The sequence below is a fragment of the Acinonyx jubatus genome, chromosome B3 (assembly GCF_027475565.1).
Source record: "Acinonyx jubatus isolate Ajub_Pintada_27869175 chromosome B3, VMU_Ajub_asm_v1.0, whole genome shotgun sequence".
Classification (NCBI taxonomy): domain Eukaryota; kingdom Metazoa; phylum Chordata; class Mammalia; order Carnivora; family Felidae; genus Acinonyx; species Acinonyx jubatus.
Genome location: NC_069386.1, coordinates 62042077 through 62066503, shown reverse-complemented (window position 1 = coordinate 62066503; position 24427 = coordinate 62042077). Strand labels below are relative to the sequence as shown.

The window sequence follows — 24427 nt, the reverse complement described above, 5'->3', positions numbered from 1 at the left end:
CTAGGGTGCAGGGGCAGGAGGGAGAGTTGAATGGGAAGTCACACCGGGGATTTTTCACAGGGGTAAAACTATTCTGCACGATAGTCTAATACTGGTTACATGACACTGCACGTTTGACAACCTATAACTTCACAGCACAAAGAGTGAATCTTAAGGCATGAAAGTTTTCAAACTATTATTAGAATGTGAATTAGAATTAGAATTCTTATTAGATGTCATAGAATCCCAGGATGGAATGTAGAATGTGACCAAACAATCTAACTATGTTACAAATCTCTGAAGCGATGTCACTGGAGGGGGCAGAGGAAAAAGGTGTTCACCTTGAGTAACTTTGGAAATGAGTGGAGTCTGCAAGCCTAAAGGCAGTAGAGATGGCACCTGAGCACTGGACTCCAGCTGATTGTTTCCTATAGGGGTACAGGTGAACAGTTTTGATATCACTACACGTATAGTAGAAGTGAGCAATGGGTGAATGAAGGGCCAATGGTGAGAGCCAGGTTTCTCCTTGTTGGGAGTGGAGATTACAGGTAACGAAGGGGAAATGGCTAGAATGATTCATGTGGTAAAATAATAAAGTCGGAGATCTCAGTATAAACTCATGTTTAGCTTAACATAGATGCAGATGGTTACACATAGAAATATTTAGGGGCGCCTGGGGGGCTCAGTCGCTTAAGCGTCCAACTCTTGATTTTGGCTCAGGTCTTGATCTCATAGTCATACCACACTGGGCGTGGAGCCAGACTGGGATTCTCTCTCTTCCTTCTCTCTCTGTCCCTCCCCTGCTCATTCTCCCCCCCCCACCTCAAAAAAGTAGTTTATAAAAAAAGTACTATTTAAAAATAATGCAGGGGTGCCTGGGTGGCTCAGTCGGTTGGGCGTCCGACTTCCGCTCAGGTCGTGATCTCGCAGTTTGTGAGTTCAAGCCCCGCATCAGGCTCTGTGCTGACAGGTCGGAGCCTAGAGCCTGCTTGGGATTCTGTGTCTCCCTCTCTCTCTCTTCCCCTCCTGCACTCACACTCTGTCTCTCTCTCCTTCAAAAATTAATAAACATTAAAAAAAATTATAAATAATGCATACAACAGGTTAGTATACCCACAAATATTTCCTTTCTCAGAAGCTCAGAATCAGTGACTCCCCACTAGCAACAAGCACACCCAGCATGCAGATCTGGGTATCTAATATCTTTCTCCAGTCAGAGGAACCAGGGCTCCTTGAAGAGACAACTGATTCTAGGTCTCAGATACAAAATACACAAGCTGACTCTGGTGCATCCTGTAGTGCCAGAGAGTAAGGAAGTGTTCAACAACAACAAAACAAAACCCACAGTTATTGAAGGCACATCAAAGGGACATAGGAGTCAACTGAAAGAGCTCCCAATGACCAAAGCTGGAAAAATTTGAGCAGCAAAATAAAGTAATATTAGATTAAAATCCAGTGTATGGAATAAATATACACAAGTCTATATTGATATAAATAAATGATTGAATAAACAGATACATGGGAAGAAAAGACAAATCTCCCATGCAGAATAATTCAAAATAATTTATGTAAATACTCTGCCTTCAAGGAGGTGAAGCATAACTGCCCACCTCTCAAGTAGGGGCTGTGCACAGTAACTTCCTTCCAGAGAAGACAGGATGGAAAGGGGGAAAAATTGAAGAACTTCACAGTGGAGAACTCTAACAAACACCTCTTCAGCCAGGTGATCAAAGTTAATTAACATCAACAGTGATGAGTCATGTTGACAGTTATGATGTGATGAAATGGAAATGGCATTTTAACTCTATAGTCTTCCAAGAACATACAACCCTAGTCAACCATAAGAAAAGCATGGATAAATTACAATTTCTGGAAATTCCACATAATACTTGATCAGTACTCCTCATAACTGCCAAAGTCATCAAAAACAAGGAAAGTCAGGGGGTGCCTGGGTGATTCAGTCAATTAAGCATCCAACTCGATTTCAGCTCAGGTCATGATCTTGAGGTTTGTCGGTTCAAGCCTCACAACAGGCTCTGTGCTGATGGTGCAAGACTGCTTGAGATTCTCTTTCTCTCCCTCTGTTTCTACCCCACACTCACTCTCTCTCTCTCTCTCTCTCTCGCTCAAAATAAATAAATAAAGCTTAAAAAAAAAACAAAAAACAAAAAACAAGGGAAGTCTGAGAAAGGGCACAGCCAAGAGTAGCCCAGAAAGACAGGAGGACTGAATGCAATGTGCTATCCTGGATGGCCCCTGGAACAGAAGAAAAAGCATTGGGTAAAAACTAAAGTCTAAATAAAGTGTGGGTTTTAGTTAATAATAATGTATCAATATTGGTTCATTAATTGTAACAAACGTACCATACTCTGGTAATAATAGGGGAAACTGGCTGCACGTATATGGGAAATCGTTATACTACCATCCTAATTTCTCTGTAAATCTAAAACTGTGCTAAAATAAAAAGTTAATTTTATTTCTTTTTTAATTTTTTTTTCAACTTTTTTTTTTTTTTTTTTTTTTTTTGGGACAGAGAGAGACAGAGCATGAACGGGGGAGGGGAAGAGAGAGAGGGAGACACAGAATCGGAAACAGGCTCCAGGCTCCGAGCCATCAGCCCAGAGCCTGACGCGGGGCTCGAACTCACGGACCGCGAGATCGTGACCTGAGCTGAAGTCGGACGCTTAACCAACTGCGCCACCCAGGCGCCCCAAAAAGTTAATTTTAAAAAAGAAAACATTTTAGATTAAAAGGAGAAAAGGAAAACACAAATGAAATTAGAAATAAGAATACGGAATGTAATAAACAAGGAGAATTAATCTTTTAAAATACTATATGAAATTTTTTTAGTAAAATGTTAAATCTTGGTGAAATGGATATTTTGGAATCTCCCAGACATGGGTGTATTGCCAGAATTGACTCAGAAGATGAGAAAACTGAAATATAATAGTAAATATGAAAGAAGCTAAGAAAAGCGTCGGTGAATTGCCTCCAAGAAATTATTTGAACCAGATGGTTTTTCCAGTGAAATCTTTCAAGTTTTTAGGGAACAGATAATCCCCATGTTATATAAACTATTTCAAAGCATAGAAATAAAGGAACATCCAGCCCCAATCATTTTATGAAGTGAACATAACCTAACAAAGCATAGGCACACACCTCCTAACCCCACCTCTAACGTCAACACCATAACACACGTGCACATGGACACACACACACAGAGAAAATCTCATTATAAATCTCATAAATACAGATGCGAAAATTCTGAATAAATTCAGCCATTGAAATCTGGTACTAAATTAAAAGAATAATCCTCTCTAACCAAGAAACACTGACCCAGAAATAAAAGACTTTCCTAGCATTTAAATACATTGATTTTTAAACATTAGTGTGTCAAGACAGAAAAATTTTATGATTGTTTAAATAGATAATAAAAGGCATTCATAAATTTCAACACTAAGTCTTTATGAAGTTATCAGAATAGGAATAGTTATTGAAAAGGACACAAAAATTCATACTTCCAGGTGATCATAAACTAACAAGACTCAAAGCAAACAACTAAAGATAATTAGAATTGATCAGGTAATTTCATTATCACTGAGAGCCAGAAGAGATCAGTGTCCCAACTCAAGCAGTCAGGCAGAAGAGGGCAAATCCTTCCTTCATCCATCTTTGAGTTCTATTCAGACCTTCATCAGCTCAGCTGATGCCCACCCACACTGGGGAGGGTAATGTACGCAACTCAGTCTACCAGTTCAAATGCTAGTCTCTCCTGGAAACATCCTGGATGATACACCCAGAAATAATGCTTAACCCAGACATCGAGGCATCCCATGATCCAGTCAAGTTGACACATAAAATTAACCATCACAAAGACTGGATGGATGATGAAACCATTAATCCAGATAGAAGAAACATACAAAAGGAGGAACAGATTTCAACACTAGGAAGTAAGGGAGAGGGGAGAAGAAAAAGAGGAAAGCCAGAAGGAAATAACGATACCAGTAAAAATGTTACGGGTCCATGACTGGCTACCTGTGCCAGATGCTACAGAGAGGTCACATAGGATAAAAATTGGAAATATGCCACCAGGTTTAGAATCTAAGAGGACTCCTGATGAGGTAGTTTCTGTTGTGTGAAATGAGAAAATACAGACCACCGAGGAGTTGAGAAGTAAATGGAAATTGACCAGGTAGCCCCAGTAGGTGTGGATTATTCTTTCAAGAAGTCTGACCTTTAAGGAGAGGATGGAAAGTGAGTGGTACCTGTTTGGGAGCAGGGTGAAGAACCCAGGGAGGAGGTTCTATCTGTATCTTTGGCTGGTTTGATGGCTCTTTTCTGTTTTAGGACCAGAAGATTCAAACATAGTAAACTGAAGACAAGGAGACAGAGAAGGAGAGATAGAAGCTCTACATGAGACACAGAATGATGGATGGATCAGGAGCCAGGGGCAGAGTGAAAGGGATGGGACATCGTTGACCTTGGCCTTGGAGAACAGCACCTTGTCTCACTCTGAGGTAAGAAATATGGGGGATGGAATATAGTCAGAGTGCACTTTAGGGACAGAAGGAGAGAATGTGAAAGGGATTCCCACCGAGGTGACTGTTTTCTCTGGACAGTAAGCAGGCCAAAGTGAAGGACTTGCAGAAGACAGTAGGAGGTTAAACAACCAGAATAATTTGCAATAGCCACTTTGGAGAATGCAAAAGACATCAGTAGGCAATACTGAGACTGTAGCAGAGGTTAAAAGCCAAAATTCCTTAGCTATACTGGTTAATGCAAGTGATTTTCTCCCTCAATCCTCTGCAAATCAGAGCTGGAGAATTTTCTTAGAATATTCAGTGTTAACACCCATGAGCAGAAGTAGCATATACCTGTATTTCACAGAAAATCACAGAGGTATTTACCAGCCATTAGAAACCTGATTGATTAAGATGCCACTGTTGTTGTGCTTACATGCACTTACAAATTTGGAGCTGGAAGCACAAGAGGTCAGGGTAACAAAGGAAGAAGGAATGACCTCCATTAAAAACACTGATGAGGAACAATCCTATCACTGCCTCAGAGAGTACGAATTCTATCTCTATCCATCAGAGAAATTCTAAAAACTAAGGGGAAACTCCGAGTATGATAGAGTTTTGATTTTCACCAGAGTTCTCTACAAAAATGTAAAAGCGGCCCCTCAAAAATGGGGTGGAAAGACTTGTAAAATATTTCTAAGATCTCTAACAAGTGCAATATTGCCTACTTATTGTCTACTTCAAACAGTACTTAAACTTGAAGTTATTAACTCTGGATTATAAAGTCAAAATGTGGTAAAAAAAAAAAAAAAAAAGAATCTAATGTGGTTTTTATCTTTCTCTTGGCATCAAGGCCCCACTTGTGTTTAGTACCTATCAATAAAACTAAATATACAACTCAACAATAAGTATCTTTTCATTTGTTTTGCTGTTGGTTCTTTGTGATGTTAGCAGGAGGCTAGGATGTATTTGGTGTTTGGGGGAGCTGGAAAACAGGTTGGAAATTGTCATTGTTCCACCTGCCCAAAGTCCCTCAAATTACTCTTAAATAAAAGGCTAAGCAAAGGACTAGGGAGACAAGGAAGAATACTCATCCTAGGGTCCCTGGGTGGCTCAGTCGGTTAAGATCTGACTTGTGATTTTAGCTCAGGTCATGATCCCATGATTGTGAGATCAAGCCCCATGTCAGGCTCTGCCCCTGAGTGTGGAGCCTGCTTGAGATTCTCTCTCTCTCTCTCTCTCTCTCTCTCTCTCTCTCTCTCTTTCTCTCTCTCACTGCTCCTGCCCACCAAAAGAATAATAAAAATTTTTAAAAAGAACACTTATCCTAAGAATTTCTCCCTTTTTCCAAAGGGAAAAGAGGCAGAAAGGAGGTTTGGGTATGTTTGTAGATACATGTTTAAAGTTCAAGTTTAAATCAGTCTGGCTCTAAATATATAAATATCTATATACTTATAGATATAAATATATCTAAAATGTATAGATATAAATATATCTAGTGCATATTTTAACTAGATGCTGCCACCTACTGGATAATTTACAAGGGTTTGTGCTTTCCTGGTAACAGAAAAACTTATGGAGGGGAACAGGGCAAAAGAATTGAATTGTTTTCATAGAAACATTTTACTTGAAAACTTACAGCTATATATAGGCTTGATCAAAATAATTTTTTGTTTCAATTTTATATTTTTAATTAAGAGAGAGAGCCAAAGTTCAGTGGATAACATGGGAAAGAAACTAATCTCAAAATAGAACAGATGTAAGTAGTTTTGCACCACTTTCTAATACGTGACTGTGTTGTAATAGCAGGAATTTGAAACTGTAAAATCACTACTATGTGGTCAAATTGGACTCTTGCATTTCTCTTCATTTCTTTCATACGTGCAGTGAAAATATTCTACTAATAATACCTTTCTTAAACTAAGGATTCCAAAAATTTCCTCTTCTAGAATGAAGTAATAACTGTTATGTAAAATATGAAGAAAAAGCATGTGATCAGGCTAATGATGCAGTCCAAAGTAAATATCTCCTATGGTTTTTAAGATAGTTAGAAATCAAATCAATATGTGACTGTTAAACTTATGCCTAGGATGCAAAAAAAAAAAAAAAAAAAAAAAAAAAAACCACACCAGGAAATTTCATTAAGGAATCTGCCTTCTAAAAAAGACCAGTCACCAAAAAAGCAAAAAGAATCTACTTAAATCTCAAGAGCCAGGAGCACAGTAATATCATCTCTTCACTGGTGCACTAGTCTGGCATGATCTCAAGACAGTAAGTAGCAAGAGTGAAAAGAAATAAGCATTTGGTTCACCTAATAGTATCTTTTATTCCCATTTCCTTTTACATCAACACTACTTTTGCATCTTATCTGCTCTGAGCACGATAAACACTGCCAGTACACAATAATTGACTAAGAATTCAAAATCTAAGAACTGAAACTCTAACATGATAATGTTTAAACCAGTGGTTCTCCCTGAACATGGGTTTCAGGTCCCTGGTAACTCCAGTTTTCAGCTCATAAAATCCAATTAATTTCCATGTCAGAACATTAGTACTAATCTAACATCACTGTAAATGTTTTCAGGGCCTATAGTAGTCATGTGACTCCAGAGGTGTGAGCTCTATAGGTTTAAGCCAAATGTACATGGCATGAGCTTTAAAAACGAAACGTTTTTTGGTAGGGCACCTGGGTGGCTCAGTTGGGTAAGCGTCTCTTTGTTTCAGCTCAGGTCATGATCTCACAGCTCACAGAATCGAGCCCCACAGTGGGCTCCAGGCTGACAGAGTGGAGCCTGCTTGGGATTCTCTCTCTGCCCTACCCCCGCTCACTCGGTCGCGTTCTCTCTTTCAAAATAAAACAAACTTTCAAAAAAATGAAATGTATTTGATAGTTCTGCTTTATTTTTTAAGAAAAGACAACAGGGGCACCTGGGTGGCTCAGTCAGTTGAGTGTCCAACTCTTGATTTCGACCCGGGTCATGATCTCATGGTTCATGAGTTCAAGCCCCACATCAGGCTCTGCATTGACAGCACAGAGCCTGCTTGGTATTCCATCTCTCTCTCTCTCTGCCCCTCCCCTGCTTGCTCTCTATATCTCTATCAACACAAATAAAAAAATAAACTTAAAAAAATAAAAAAATGAAGAAAAGACAACTGATAACAAAAGTCTTGCCCTGCAGACCCAAAAGTTCCTTTAATAGTGAACTCTATGCCTGAAAGGTTAATGTCAAAAGCCCCCTTTACTATTTTACAGTCCCTGCTCCAGAGTCAACCACAGGAGGTACATATGCCTCTTAGAAATGCCCCATCCATTAGAGAAATCAGCATTTAGCTCCAGCTTTCTGAAATATAGATGCTGAGATACTGTAACATCCAGTTCTTTATTTGGAAATCCATGTTCTTTATTTGGAAGTCCTGCGTCTATGAAGATACAGAATTACTGACAGACGTGAAGGAAAATATAAGAAACTGTACTTTTCAAGACAGGTTATATTCACACCATAGCCTTCAGACACTGAAGGGAGTAAAACAGCATTCTATAAATAGCCATAACTTTAGAGGTGCTTTGCAGTCTTTCTTCTTAGTGTACTCACAACTGAACAACTCTCAACGAGAAAAACAGGCTTAAGAAAAACATGTTCTTGCAAAAAAACTTCCCGAAAAAGACAATATACCTGCCCTAATAAAACGTATTATAAAGCTACAGTAGTAAGAACAGTGCAATGCTAACATTAGAACAGATAGAAATATTATAATGGAAGAGAATAGAAATTTTGGAAACAAGCCCAATTCATGATAAAGTTAGCATTCCAAATAAATGAGGGAATGATGAATTATGCAGTAAAAGTACTGAGGTAACCCGTGTTAAAATCAAAAACAAATAGAGAGAAACCTTAGAAATGATCTGATCAGACAACACCAGTTTAGTCATACAAATAAAACGTAATTTAGCTTCTTTTGCAAGAGTAACTTGACCTGGATCATCTCTTGCTTAGGCCTCTAGAAATCATAAGTAAAACTCAGTGTCTTCCAAAATTGATATGAAGTAACCATTCTGCTTTATAACAAAATACTCCTGAGCCTCAGTCCATGTTTTGGCTTCAGTGTTCCCAGTTTGCAAGCTGACTTTTTTCACGCGTGCATGATAAACTTCTACTAATTACTACCGTGGCAACTCTTTGATTTTATTTCTGTTATTTGTGATCTTTTGATGCTAGCTAACAAACTGGGGGGGGGGGGGACCACCAAATCAACTCTCTACCTCATATATGGCAACAAAATGAGTTCGAAGTAGACTAATATTTTAATTTTCATAAAACAATAACTGTACAATACATTTTTATGTCATCTTACCCTGGAAAAGGACTTTTTAAGCGGAACAACAGTCAATGATAAAAGAAAAGAAATGACTGGGGTGCCTGGGTGGTTCAGTCGGTTAAGCTTCCAACTTTGGCTCAGGTCTTGATCTCATGGTTCATGAGTTTGAGCCCCATGCCGGGCTCTGTGCTGACAGTTCAGAGCCTGGAGCCTGCTTCAGATTCTGTGTCTCCCTCTCTCTGTGCACCTCCCCCACTCATATTCTGTCTGTCTCTCTCTCTCTCTCTCTCAAAAATAAATAAACATTAAAATTTTAAAAAGAAAAAAAATGACTGATTTAGCTAAATAAAAAAATATTCAGTTTGGGAGAGCAAGAAATACCACAAAACTAAAAATAAATTAGAAATAATGTTTTTTATATTTATGACTGTCAAATATTAGTATTCTTGATATGTAAAGGAGTCCTTCTAAACAATAAAAAGGAATACTTCATTTCATAAAAGAACAATTAATTCACAAAACGGCTAAAAGAATAAATACTCAACCTCCTTGATTATCACAGAGGTATAAATTTTGACTCCATTTTAAAAAAAGCTTTAAAACAACTATTAAACCCATTGTTATCATGGGTATACAAAAACAATTCTCAGATACAATATTTGATTTGTAGTTGATACAATATTTGTCTAAATTGGTAAAACCTTTTAATAAGTCAATATGAATAAAAATCTAGGGACACCTGGGTGGCTCCGTTGGTCGAGCATCTGACTTCAGCTCGGGTCATGATCTCGCTGTCCATGAGTTCAAGCCCTGCGTCAGGCTCTGGGCTGACAGCTCGGAGCCTGGAGCCTGTTTCAGATTCTGTGTCTCCCTCTCTCTCTGCCCCTTCCCCACTCACGCTCTGTCTGTCTCTCTCTCTCTCTCTCTGTCAAAAATAAATAAACATTAAAAAAATTAAAAATATTTTTATATATGGATACAATTTTTAAAAGGCCCAAGCCCTTTGACTAAGTGATTTCTCTTTGAAGTTGTATTCATTTCCTGTAGCTATTGTCACAGTTTAACACAAACTTGGTCACTTAAAACAACAGAAATTTATTCTCTCACAGTTCTAGAGGCCATTAGTCCAAAGTCAAGGTGTCGGTAGGGCCACACTCTCTCCAGGGGCCCTCAGTGAGATTTCATTCCTTGCCTCTCCCAGTGTCTGGTGGCTGCCATCATCACCTTGGCTGTAGGCCACACCACTCCAATCCTTGCCTCAATCTTCATGTGGCTTCTCTTCTGTGTGCCTCTTCTCCCTCTGCCTCTCTCTTATGAGGATACCTATGATGGATACCTATGAGCTCATGTAGAGCTCTCTTCCATATTCCAGGATTATATCCTCATCCTAAGATCCTTAACTTAATCACATCTGCAATGACCCTTTTTCCAAATAAGGTAACATTCACAGCTCCTAGGAATTTGACATGGATATCTCTTGGGAGGCATTTTTTTTTTCAACCTAGTTGTCAACCTAATTTTTTTTTTTTTTTTTTTGCTTTTGTCCTTTTTTTTTTTTTTAAGAGAGAGTGTGAGAGTATTAGCAGGGAAGGGGGCAAAGAAAGAGAGAGAGAATCTTAAGCAGGCTCTAACTCTTCAAGAAGTGAGACTGGGGCTTGATCCCACAACCCTGGGATCATGACCTGAGCTAAAATCAAGAGGTGGACACTCAACCGACTGAGCCACCCAGGTTCCCCACAACTTAGCTTCTCAACTACCACAGAAGGTAACAATGGAATAATTACTTAAGGATGTTATTGCAGCATTATGTATAACTGAAAAAAATTGAAAAAAAGAAATAACCTAAATGTTTAATAGCAGAATTTTAGTTAAATAAATTATGGTACATCTATGTAGGGAATTAATATACAGTCATTAAAGATAATGCTGACAGTATAAGGAATATAGTCAACGCCATTGTAATAGTGATGTATCAGATCAGATGGTAGCTATACTTGTGGTGAACTTAGAATAATGTAGGGAGCACCTGAGTGGCTCAGTTGGTTAAGCATCCGACTTTTGATTTTGGCTCAGGTCATGATCTCGTGGTTGGTGAGATCAAGCCCTGTGTCAGACGCACATCATCTGAACAAAGCAACCTGGGATTCTCTCTCTCCCTCTCCCTCTGTCCCTCCCCTGCTCATTCTCTCTCTCTCAAAATAATCTTTAAAAAAATAATGTATAGACATGTTGAATCGCTATGTTGTACATCTGAAATGAATGTAAAATTGTATCAACTATACTCAAAATTTATTTTTTATTTTTGTTAATGTTTATTTACTTATTTTGAGAGACAGAAAGCATGAGAAGGGGAGGGGCAGAGATAGAGGTAGAGAGAGAATCCCAATCAGGCCTCGTGCTGTCAGCACAGAGCCCAACATGGGGCTAGATCTCACTAACCATGAGATCATGACCGGAGTTGAAATCAAGAGTCAGACGCTCAACTGACTGAGCCACCCAGGCGCCCCGACTCAATTTTTTTTAAAATGCTGATGAAAATCATTCCAGTTATCTATTGTTACATGAAAAGAATCACCCAAAATTTAGTGTCATACAGTAATAATTATTGCAGGCAAGATCAACTAATGGATACTAACATTAATGGACAACAGTTTGAGGAAAGATATTTGCATAAAGTATCTCGCCCATGATATTTATTAATTATAAAAGGAAAATTAGTAACTTTACAATAGAGAAACATAGCAGACACTACCTTAACCAAGTTTTCAAGGTTACTATCACCAGTAACATCAGAACTTAACCTTAGGTACCCTGAGCGTGACTGATCGAGAGCCCATAACTTCTGGGGTATTCTTGCCAAAAATGCATTAACTCTATCTAATCAAGGGAAAACATCAGACAAACTGAAACTGAAGGATATTTTACAAAATAGCTGACCAGTACTCTCCAAATGCATCAAGACCATGAGAGACAGGGAAAGATGGAGGAACTATCACAAATTAGAAGAGACTAAGAAAACACGACAACCAAGTACAAAAGGGGATCCTGGGTTGGATACTAGAAAATAAAAAGGACATTAGTGGAAAAACCGGTGAAATTTTAAGAGGGTCTGTAGTTTAATAGAATTATACGCACATTAACTTCTTAATGTTGATCACTGTAAAGTCAACCCTTGAACAACATGGGGGTTAGGGGTGCCAAATCCCCATGTAGTTGAAAATCCATGCATAACTTTTGACTTCCCAAAGACTCTACTAATGGCCTACTGTTAACCAGAAGCCTTACCAATAATGTAAGCAGTCAATTAACATACACTTTGTATGTTAAATGTATTATATCTTGTATTCTTAAATAGAGTAAGCTAGAGAAAAGAAAATGTTATGAAGAAAATCGTAAGAGGGGCGCCTGGGTGGCTCAGTCGGTTAAGTAACCGACTTCAGCTCAGGTCATGATCTCACGGTTCATGGGTTCCAGTCCCGCATTGGGCTCTGTGCTGACAGCTCAGAGCCTGAAGCCTGCTTTGAACTCTGTTTCTCCCTCTCTCTCTGCCCCTCTCCTGCTCACACCCTGTGTCCCTCCCTCTCTCTCAAACATAAACATTAAAAGCACTTTTTTTAAAGAAAAGAAAATAAGAGACAATGCATTTATAGTACTGTGAAGAGTCCACATATAAATGGACCCATGAAGTTCAAACCCATGTTTCTCAAAGGCCAACTGTACTATGGTTACACAAGATACTAACATCAGGGGAGGCTGGGTAAAGAGCAAACAGGAACTCTATGTACTATTTTGTAAGTTTATTTGTAAGTTTAACATTATTCCACAACAAAAAGTGAAAAGAAAAAGAAAAAAACAAAAACAAAAAAACTTAGTGGCACAAAACAGTGACCATTTTATTATGCTCATGATTCTGTGGGTCAGTAATATGAGGGACACACCAGGAATGATATGCCCCTGCTCCACCATGAAGGAGGCCTCAGCTGGGGGGCTGCACTGGGCTGGAGATGTCTGTGACAGCTCACCTGAGACCGTGTGTCTGGCCTTGGCTATCCTCTACATGACATTTGTTAGGAATGCAATGGCCAAGGTGGCTCCTTCTTTCACATCTCTGGTGCCGGCCAGAGATGCTGACCAGGCAGTGTATTAGTTTCCAGGGGCCGCTGTAACAAGTAACTGTAGAATGGATGGCTGAAAACAATAGCAATTTATTCTCTCCCAGTTCTAGAAGCTAGACATCTGGAATGAAGATGTCCACAAGGCCGTGCCCCTCTGAAGTCTCTAGGGAAGAATCCTTCCTTGCTTCTTCCCAGCTTCTGGTGGCTCCCAACGACCCCCTGCCATTCCTTGGCTTGTAACTACATCATTCTAAGCTCTGCCTTTATCTTCACATCACCTTCTTCTTAACCACGTCATTGTGTCTCTGTGTCTTCTTTTCTTACAAGAACGCCAAACTTCAGCTTTAGGGCCCACCTAATCCAGTAAGATCTCATCTTAACTAATCACATCTGTAAAGATTCTATTTCCTTTTGTTTGTTTGTTTATCTATTTATTTTTGAGAGACAGAGAGAGAGTGAGAGAGAGCACGAGTGGGGGAGGGGCAGAGAGAGAGAGAATCGCAAGCAGGCTCCTGTCAGCGCAGAGCCTGACATGGGGCTCAATCTCAGGAACCATGAGATCATGACCTAAGCTGAAATTAAGAGTCAGATGCTTAACCAACTGAGCCACCCAGGCACCCCTGCAAAGATTCTATTTCTAAATAAGGTCACATACTGAGGCTCCAGGTAGACGTGAGTTCTGGTGGAACACTACTGAACTCACTGTAGGTCAGAACTGGCCAACATCACGTCCTCTGGGTAGCCTTCATATGGCTTGTTTGGACTTTCTCACAGCATGGCAGCTTCAGGGTAGTCTGACTCCTTACAGGATGGCTGGCTTTCCTCTGAGTGGGCCTTCTAAAAAGAGAAGCCGAAACTGCCAGTCCTTTAACGGCAAGGGCTGGAACTGGTGGTGTAGGATTACTTCTGCTGTAATCTATCAGTCAATGTAGTCCTAGCTCAGCCCAGACTGAAAATACAGGGAGAAAGAGACCCCATCCCTATCAAGGACTGGAATGAACATCATAGAGGGAAGGAACTATGGCAAACATCTTGGAAACAAACTATCACACAGTTCTGTCCTTACTGACAGCTAACGGTGCCCGTGAGATAAAAATTAGTAGGAAACAGATTACAAAACACCATATATATAATTTGATCTCATTTTTATTTTTAAAATATATATAGATATCTGCATGGAAAATGTCTCAAAAGATAAAGAGTAAACAAAAATATTAATAATGATTATCTCTGCAAGTTAAGAATTATGGTGATTTTTTTTCTTCCAGTTTATCAATATTTTCTAATACAGATTATGCATGTATTATTTCTATAACCAAATAGAAGAAGTAGAAAGTAAATGATCTATTATTTTAATAGGCAAATCATTTTGGGGGGTTTTTTTTAATGCCTTTTATTTATTTTTGAGAGAGAGAACATGAGTGGGGGAGGGAATGAGAGGGGAAGCAGAGGATCCAAAGCAGGCTCTGTGCTGACAGCAGTGAGCCCCATGTGGGGCTCGAACTCATGAACCTTCCTGAGCCAAAGTCAGACACTCAACCAACTGAGTCACCCAGGTGCCCTTAGTTTTTGGTGTTTCAATTAGGATATATAAATGGTAAATTTCAACAAAGCCAATCTAGATATACATCTGTCTAGGAGAAACTCAGATTCATTTTTTTTTAAGTCCTTAGTCATAGAAAGGACAACCCAGATAGGGCACTCACTTCCTGGATAGAAACATTTGGTGCATTCTAAATCCAAATCCCCTGGGTCCAAGCAGCTTTTGAGCTCTCACCGCTGGATCCAGAAAGAAACAAACCTCAAGGAATTTCATTCACATCAAAACTCAGGCTAACCATCAGCAATAGTCTGAGTCAGGTTGTTGAGGCTCTGCAATGTTAGACACTCACTTTGCAAAAGACAAATGGATCCCAGGAGTCTCAGAGAAATCAGGGGCCCCTGATTAGAGTCAGTTTTACCCCCCAATAGTATTGGATAACCACTTACGTGATGCAGGCTAAAGGATTTCCAAAGCGTCCTGCCAAAAACCTAGCAACCACTTCCCAATCCCCCAAATTTTCACCACTGTATAAGGAAGCTAAAGGCTACATGACTCTATCACACTTCTTTGGGTGAAGAAGGAGGAAGAGAAGATAAAGGAGGAGGAGAAGGAGGAGGAGGAAAGGAAGAATGATAAATATACATACACACAGATGGCAAATTAGAAACATGCATAATGATTTGGCTGGTCTCAAAAACAAGACTGAAAGAGAACAGGAAATAGGACGGATTTTTATGAAAGGGATGGCAGAAGCCTGAGTGACACATCGTGGGAGGATTCTAGGCAGTTAGGAGACTGCATAGACTGGGTGTCTAGAGGCCTCTTAGAGGCACAGGAAGTAAAGGCAAAGACATATTGTGTCGATTTCCCAATTTTTCACTGCCCTGTCCCCCTCACTCTTGAACAGGTACAAACCCGAGAAGCCTCTGAAACTTACCGATGCTCAGGAAAGTTCCATATAATCCTACCTAATGTGATCATTTCCCATAGAGAAGAGTTAAACTCACAAAGAAAAAGAAAGAATAACTTAACTGGGATTTTTACTTTAATTCAAATATTCTATGACTCTGAGATTTAAAAAAAAAAAAAGATAAATTTTACTCACCGACAGTTTCTTCTGATGCAGCAGTCAAAGCTAGAAACTTTTTTGTATTTTCCATCTCCTCATTACTTTGCAAAGCTTCACTAGTTTTTGCAGACTAATAAAAGAGAAACAAGGAAAAGAAGGCAACTACACTCTTCAATATTTTGTACAGTTTCAACATGGATTACAAATTGTGTAATTTGTAATTCCACAATTGACCTGAACAAAAAGGGACAGGTCATTTTTATCTCTTTAAATAGGAAATCTATTAATATCCCTGTTCCCACAAATTCTAGCAATGAATAGTCCCAAAGAGAGTTGTAATATATGTCTATCATTATATAATCATTATCTCACTTAAATCTTCTTCAGCTTCTGTTTAATATTTCCATAACTAATGAGTAGCCTAAAGGTCCATCATGAAATTATAGTTTCAGACATTTCAGGATTGATACTATATTTTATTATGGGTCCAATTATTATTCCTGTTTCCAAACAAGTAAAACTTTGCTTTGAGATTCAACAGGAATAAGTGATAGGCTAACTTTTTATGACAAATTTATACAAATCGTTTCTCTAGTTTAAATTACTGCATTGTGTATGGTGCTTTCTACTCCATGGTCTTCCTGGAATCTTGTAAAAATGTATTCTTCGTCACTTCATTATTAATGCAGAGCATCATCTAGGAAATGTCCTTGAAGTCAGTCGACTGAGGAAGGAAGAATTTATCAAAAACAACTCATCTGTTATTACAGTGCTCCTTACCTAAAAGTGCTCTCCTTTACGGGACAAAGTTCAAATATGAACCAATGGCTAAATGTCAAGTCAGAGCAAATATATGGTCAACTTCCACCCCTCAATACTACAGAGAATAAAGGTCCAAGAAGGCCAAGGAAAGTTAATCGAGCACTAGAGATGTACTGAGACAGAAGCAAATAGAGCATGGTCACAGACCACAAGCACTTTACAGCTTCTAAGAGATCTTGACCAGCATGTGAAACAGTGAACACCCCACTTCTTGGTCACAAAAGTTTACTTAAAAAATAATGGCGACCAGGGGGTTAAATTTGTGTATATTTATGTGTTTATCTCCAAACCGTAAGCTTGCTGAAGCAGCAGCAAACAGACATGATGAAAGTAGGGACCCCATCACTTTCTGCTCCAGAAACGGAGGAACCCCAGCCTGACACTGGTAAGAGAGGTCTGCTGTGCTGCCCATGGAAAACAAACATGGCAGTGTGGTGCCTGAAATCTGGAATTCTGCAAAGTTACCTTGTCTAGTTCCAGAAAACGATCTCCCTCACCTCCCCCCCACACACACACATACATATACACACCACCATCCTACTTCTACAAAATAAATCAATAAAGGCAGACCACATTAATACTACCACAGTCCATGCTTTTCTTACTCATCTCAGAGGAAATTATTTCTTCCACATCAGCAATGGTGAGACAACTCTTACCTTAAGTTCTTCCCACAGCTTTATTCTCAGGTCTAGACCTTGCTTCTTAATTTCTTTTTCTCTGTATTGTTTCTTCACCAATATTTTATCAAGCCTCTTCATCTTCTGAATAGCATCTTGAAGTTGAGAATCTAATTCTTTTAATTCAGGTTCATCTATATTGTGTTGAAAGTAGGAATGAGCTTGAAGTTTGGTACAACCAGAAAGTTTCGTTTTGTTTTTACTGTTTGTTCTTTCATTCAACAAATGTTTATGGCTGGTGAGAACAACTGACATATTTTACAAGGTGCTTTCACACATATTTTTTCATGTGATTATCGAACAACCTATGAAATATAATTATCTAACAACCCGGTTTTACAGCTAAAATAACTATCTTTTCTTTTTTTTCCTTTTTGAAATTTTTTTTGAGTATAGTTGACACACAATGCTACAGTTTCAGGTGTATAACACAGTGATTCAACAACTCTGTAACAGGCTATGCTCACCACAAGTATAACTACTGTCTGTCACCATACAATGCTGTTACAGTGTCATTGACTATACTCCATATGCTGTGCCCTTTATCCCCATGACTTAATAATTTCATAATTGGAAGCCTGTATCTCCCACTCCCCTTCACCCATTTTGCCCATTCCCTAACCCTGTTTCTGACAACCATCACTTTGTTCTCTGTATTTACAGGTCTCATTCTGCTTTTTTGTTTGTTTGTTTGTTTGTTTATTCATTTTTGGTTTTGGGGATTGCACATATAAGTGAAATCATATGGTATTTGTCTTTCTCAGTCTGACTTGTTTCAATTAGCATACTACCCTCTAGGTCCATCCATATTGTCACAAATGATAAGATCTCATCATTTTATGGCTGCCTTATGTTCCTCTGTGTGTGTGGGTGTGTGTGTGTGAGAGAGAGAGAGAGAGAGAGAAAGAGAGAGAGAATGTATACAACATCTTCTTTATCCATTTATCTATTGATGGACACTTGAGTTGCTTCCATATCTTGGCTATTGTAAATAACAATACAATAAATATAGGGGTGTGTATATCTTTTCAAATTAACATTTTCATTTTCTTTGGGTAAATACCCAGTACTAGAATTCCCGGATCATATGGTATTTCTATTTTTAATTTTCTAAAAAAATCCTCCATACTGTTTTCTACAGTAGCTGTACCAATTTATGTTCCCACCAATAGTACACAAGGGTTCCTTTTTCTCCACATCCCCGCCAACACTTGGAAATAACTCTGTTCTTTCAAATAGCTAATAAATTATGGTATTGAACTCATAGGTGGGTCTTATCTCATTTTCAATCCCAAAATATTTCTCCTTCATTCTGGTATACCTTCTATATTCATAAGGAAGGAATAAGGAATAAGACAAAGACCCTATCCTAAAACTGCTTCAGACTAAAAGAGAAGGTATGTAGCTATTTGTGAAATCGATGCAGTAAAATGTAACATGTCAAGAAATGAAATGATTCCAACACAGAGAAACAAATTCAGAAAAGTACTCTATGTAACTAGACAGCTTTTATCTATGCTCCTCCCATTTGTTCTATTTTTTTTTTTGAAGTACCTAAAAATCGATAATTGGTAGTAACTTATTTAAAGCTAAGGGCTCTTTAGAACTTTCTTCACTCAAGTTTTATGATTAATGATAATGTTAATAATAGCAGCTAACATTTATAGAATTATCTGATATGCTCAGTGTTAAGGGCTTTATTTACAGTCATTGTGTCATTTAATCCTCATCATAATCCTGTCAGGTAGTATAGTTATTGTCCCATTTTACAAATTAGTAAACTGAGAATAATTTGTAACTGAGTTACATACACGTCCAAGATGATATAAGTAGTAAATGGCAGGGCCAGTTTCCACCCAGATCTGTCTGATTTGAGAGTCAAAACTCTTCACCACCAGGTAATACATCCTCTGTGAAGTCTGATGAAAGATGTTAATCTGGCAATGAGCATAAATGCTCAAATACTGAAGTCTCAGCCACTCCAGTTTAGGAAGTGGCATATTATGCTAAGAAAGACCAAATTTTGCAACTTTTTAAAATCCAAAGAGTCCAGTGTGTTTCCCTATAATGTACATCACTTCCTCTTCAAGGAAAAGGGGATATTTTCAGAAGGGAACTAGCTTATCCAAAAAGAATACTGATCTTATTGATAAAGAGGCTCTACAGATCTTGTTGCTTACATATTTCAAATGCAACAGCCTTTAGTTATAATTCCCAAATGCCAATCCTTGCACTCCATATACAGAGGTGGTCTATACAGCAGACATCTGGAAGTAACTCATGCAGTTCCGAAACAGCATAAATAAGTTCAGTGTAAACTGGGCCAATAGCTAATCGCAACTATAATGCCTCATTTCCTGATAACTATAATCCTGAGTCACCAGGCCCAATTTTGAGAGCGAAACTCATCCCAAATATACTCTTAAGTCACCATTTCTCAAAGTTTATGACCTCAGCTTCCCTTTACAACCTTAAACATTACTGAGAACCCAAAGTAGCTTTTATGTTATATCTATTGATAATTACCATATCGGAAATCAAAACTGAAAAATATATATTTATTTATTCATTTAAAAATAATAAACATGTTATTAGTAATTACATGCTAAAATAAATATAACATTTTTATGACAAATAAGTATAGACTCCAAAAAAAACTAAGGGCATTGTTTTAAATTTTTAATATCTAGCTGAACAGAAAACAGTTGGATTCTTATATCTGCTTGTATAATCTATTGCAATCTCTTGTTTCAGTTAGAATGTATGAAGAAAATCAGGCCTCATACAAATATGTATTTGGAAAGGGAGGAGAAATTTAATAATCTTCTCAGATAATTGTGGATATTCTTCTTCGATACTACATCAAAACTCGACAAGGGGTGGTTTCTTAAAGAGTGGTTGTAATGTGAAATACGTAACTCTATCAGTGAGCTTTTTGTATTTGTTCCATTAAAATCCATGCATCTATCATTTGTGCTGAATGGATCTTTTACCCTTCATTCGTCATTTGGAAAATAGTGGTTCGCTGACTTACGCAGACCTTCAAAATGTTAACACGTTTCAGGACACAGTATTTTTAAAAAATCACATTTGTTCATACTGCCATCAAATTTTATCAGAAAAGTCTAAGTCTTGGAAAGCTGTCAATCTCACAGTGGCATACACAAGTTTTCCAAAATTCTAATTTTCACTTGAAAGTCCAAATTTTATCACTGACGAAAGATACTGTCGATTATTTTCCTTGAAACGACACGCTCACTTCATCTTTAAAAAAAAAAAAAAAATGACTTCCAAATACCCAAGTCTGAATGATACTAGTTGGTCCGTCAGTCATTCTTTCACGTAAGAATGATGCTCCGTTAAAAAGCGGCCAGTTCGGTTCTCGACTTAAACTATCATACGAGTACTGTTCCTCAACACAAACTTCCCATTTTGGTGTAGAGCAGAGTTGCTATATACATACCTCCCATTTTACCCCACAGGCAATTAAACAGATGTGTATTTCAAGTCCAGGTTTCATGAGATTAACGATTTCTACTGCTCCACCAAAGATGTTCTTGAGTGACACAGGCTATTTCTTTTCCCTCCCAGTGGCTGGTCACGAAGAACACAATGACCGGCTAGTACAATGCGAGACGCTGCCTGGATTCGTGCTAACACAGGAGCAATTTTACTCACCGTCGCTTTTGTGCCGTCACCGCAAATGTCCACGTAGTGGGCGGAAAGGCAGGTATCATTATTTCAGTATTACGATGAATTATATTACTGATATATCAATATTATGATGAAAGAAGTTTTTACTTTGCAAAATTCCTAAAAGGGGCTCAGCAATCCCCCAGGGCTCTGCACACCACATTTGGAGACATGCTCTCCACTCTGACCAGTATTAATTTAATAACCAGGGTGGGAAAAAAAGGAGTCTTTTAAAATCCAAAAGTTACTAAGATCAAATGGGATTATCCTGAAAAAGGCATTTAGAAATTACGGGATACATTTTATTGTATCGAGACATCAAAAATATCAATAAATCCTGTCATAAGTGGCAGAAATACTTCCTACTTGATTAACGTGAAATGCCCCACAGTAACGATTTCATTAAATGAAAATTTTATTATTTTTCTACGTGTTTTTAAGGACTCAGTACTATTCTAAACAAAAACTGGTGCTCACAAAGGTATACCTCTTTTTTTCACTAGTATTTCTTTAGCTGATAAAAAACAGATGTAACTCTAATATTTTAACTATAATATCTGTAATTATCATTAGCCTATCACCTGGTGAGTATCCTACCTGCACATCCAGGGATTATCTGATGTTGAACCAAGTTCAGATCTTCATCTGACCCTTCTTCAGCCAATTTTGCTTTCTCAGAATCACTTTCCCCTTTATCATCATTATTGCTTCCATTTTCCTCTGCATTACTCCTCTCAGAGTGGCCCTTCATACCAGAGTTCAACTTGATTGCAGTATCAACCTAAACATTATTTCCAAAGAAATCATTTTCATAAACAGGTAAGGTTTTAAAACCTTAGCATTTGTGGACTATTTTAACACTAACGTAAATACATGCGAGGACATACACACATACATACGCTCGTGTTAAGCTATTCTAGAAACAGAACTTTAAATTAACTGTAAGTTAATTACGCAAATATAGTAACATTTGCACCAAAAAGACATGCCCCATTCTCCCGGCAAGTTCCAGCGATAATGGAGAAGGGTCAGGAATCCGTCCCAGAACCCCTCTCTGCCAGCTCTGGACATGAGGCATGATGGTCCCTGCTTCTGGAGCTTACACTCAGATGCAAAGTCAAAGGTCTAGAGCTGCGCTCCCATACAATGACCACCAGCCACATGTGGCTATTGAAGAGTTGGAACGCAAAGAGTCCGAATCGAGATGTGTTTCTAATGATATTCTTCAAGTCAGAACCATGTGCTTTGGTAATTATTTTTATGCTATTCACAATTTTTCTGTCATTTTGGTTTCTCTTTCCATTTCAGCAATGCTCATTTTGAAAACACCAGTTTGGCGCAGCTGTGTTTTCCTGAGAGAGAGCAAGAAAAGACATCCACGGCTGCATCAGGAAAAAGCAGGGATCGTAGTGCCCTGACAGCCATGAGTGGCAGTGAGAGTTACATTAGAAGTGATCATAGTCCAAGAGAGAGGCAAAACCTCGGAGAGATTCAGCCCGTCCGGAAGGAATGCATTTCCCCTCCCAATGGAGGAAACCTCTGCTCCAGGCCATCAGGGCTCGGCCCTTGGAGGGTGGTCAACTCTCGGCCACTGGAATCTGTGTCCCCTTGTGAATCTTCAGGGCAGAAGGTGGATCGTGTGGAGAATTAAACTGCCAGGGATACAAGACTGCACGCGAGCATCTCTGTTTACCTAGACTAGGACATAAGTCCCAGCGGAACTGAGCTGAGTCAGTGGTATAATGATCAGAGCCAACATTTACTGAGGAATTCCTACTGGCCAGGGCCTGTGCTAAGTACTTTATACACACGGCCTCATTCACTCCTCAACGACACTATGGTATAGGCATTACTAGATCCAGCATAGAATGAAACTAGCTGAGGCCCAATTTATAAACAAGCAAAACAATGCCTCCTCTATGTGATCTGGGAGGTGTTAAAGAGGGTTCCCTGTTCAAAAACATACTCTGTGAAAGGCCAGGTTAAAGCCTTAAATTCCGTAATAACCAGTAAATCCTTAAGGCTATAGAGTTCTGTGAAAATCTTGAAATTGCTAGAAGAGATCACATGAGCCCTGATGCTTATTTATATCTTGGCATAAATGAACTTGGCTAACTTTTCCTTGAGAACGGTTCTTATATAGGGAAATATAGAATATATAACACATAACTAGATATTAGCAATATACTTGGATAGCACACTTCAGGACACAACAAGACTCTCATATATCATCCCACATGATTCTAACTCTTAGAATGAGCAGGAAGCAATGAAGTAAAAAGACAAAACTGGAGAACAAATGGCAATCTTGGCCCATTTTACAATTTTACCCAAATTTCCCCACTTCATTAGCACCAACCGTCTTTAGTTTATTTGAAAATAAACTAAAAAGAGCTTCCGGAAATTAAAAAGATATCATTAAATTTAAGAATTCAGTGGATCAAAGAGTAGATGTGACACAGCATAAGAAAGGATTCAAAAAATTTTAAATATATGTTAAAAATTCCCCCAGGATGAAGCACAGCAAAATAAATGAATAGAAAATATTTTTTAAAAAAAAATGAGAGACATAAAGATAGAAGGGAAAATTTCAAAAAGACACTTAATGTGACTTTCAGGATGATGAAATAGAAAAAACAGTGGGCAATACTAGAAACTTTTGAAAAAAACAATGGTTGAATATTTTTCAAAATAAACAGGACACACAAATCCTCAGAGTGAAGAAGTACTAGTCTCCAGAAGTATAAAATAAGCAAATCCATACACCGGTGAGTAATAGTAGATACTGAACACAAAGAGAAAAAAAAATTAAAGCAACCAGAGAAAAGTATCTAAATGAGACAGCCCACAGTGTAATGAATATCGGATTTCCAAAAGCCTTCTCACTGACAACAAGAGAGGCCAAAATCACCTAAGTGTAAAGCATAAAACTATAACACTTTCAGAAGAAAACATAGGAAAAAATCTCTGGAACCGTGGGTTAGACAAAGAGTTCTTGGATACAACCAAAAAACAAAACCAAAAACAAACAAAAACAAAAAAACAAGTCTCAAAACAATGTTGACAAATTGCACTTAACAAAATTTAAAATGTTTGCTTTTCAAAACACATGGTTAAAAGAACGAAAAGTCAAGCTACAGACGAGGAAAAAATATTTGCAAATCACGTATCTAAGAAAAGACTCTATCTCAAAAACATAAAGAACTCTCAAAAGTTAACAATAAGAAGACAAAGACAAGTTTGAAAGTTAGGCAAAAAAAGAAAAAATACAATACCTTTTCCAAAAAAGATACGTGCGTTACAAATAAGCACCTGAAAGCTCATTTATCATTATTAGTCACCAGGAAGATGGGAGTTAAAACCACAATGAGATACTACCATATGCCTATTAGAATAGCTTTTTAAAAAAACTAACAATATCAACTTCTGTGAGGATCCAGAGCAGCTGGAATGCTCCTATATTTCTCATGGGAATAGAAAACAATTTTGCAATTTCTTATAGTTAAACATATACCTACCATACAACCCAGAAATCCAACTCCCAGGTATTTACCCAAGAGAAATAAAAACCTACTCTCCCATAGTAAAAAAAAAAAAATTCAGAGCACCTGGATGGCTCAGTTGGTTAAACGTCCGACTTCAGCACAGGTCATGATCTCATGGTTCCTGAGTTTGAGCCCGGTGCGGGG

The 24427-nt window shown here is 38.2% G+C and overlaps 1 protein-coding gene and 1 long non-coding RNA gene across 4 annotated transcripts in view; one reads left to right on the top strand and one right to left on the bottom strand.

The window, feature by feature from the left end:
• Positions 1 to 24427, bottom strand: part of FSIP1 (fibrous sheath interacting protein 1) — a 206485-nt gene that overhangs the window by 172420 nt on the left and 9638 nt on the right. For all 3 annotated transcript variants that reach the window (XM_053224182.1, XM_053224185.1, XM_053224184.1), the window contains exons 3-5: positions 21336 to 21519; positions 17025 to 17179; positions 15580 to 15673 (exon numbers count right to left, since the gene is read on the bottom strand). In XM_053224182.1, the coding sequence (XP_053080157.1) occupies positions 15580 to 15673; positions 17025 to 17179; positions 21336 to 21519 (433 nt within the window). The remainder of the gene's footprint in view (positions 1 to 15579; positions 15674 to 17024; positions 17180 to 21335; positions 21520 to 24427) is intronic.
• LOC113601777 (uncharacterized) lies at positions 276 to 20771 on the top strand. Its single transcript, XR_003423035.2, has 3 exons — positions 276 to 421; positions 4327 to 4496; positions 20637 to 20771. It is a non-coding gene; the product is annotated as an uncharacterized LOC113601777 (long non-coding RNA).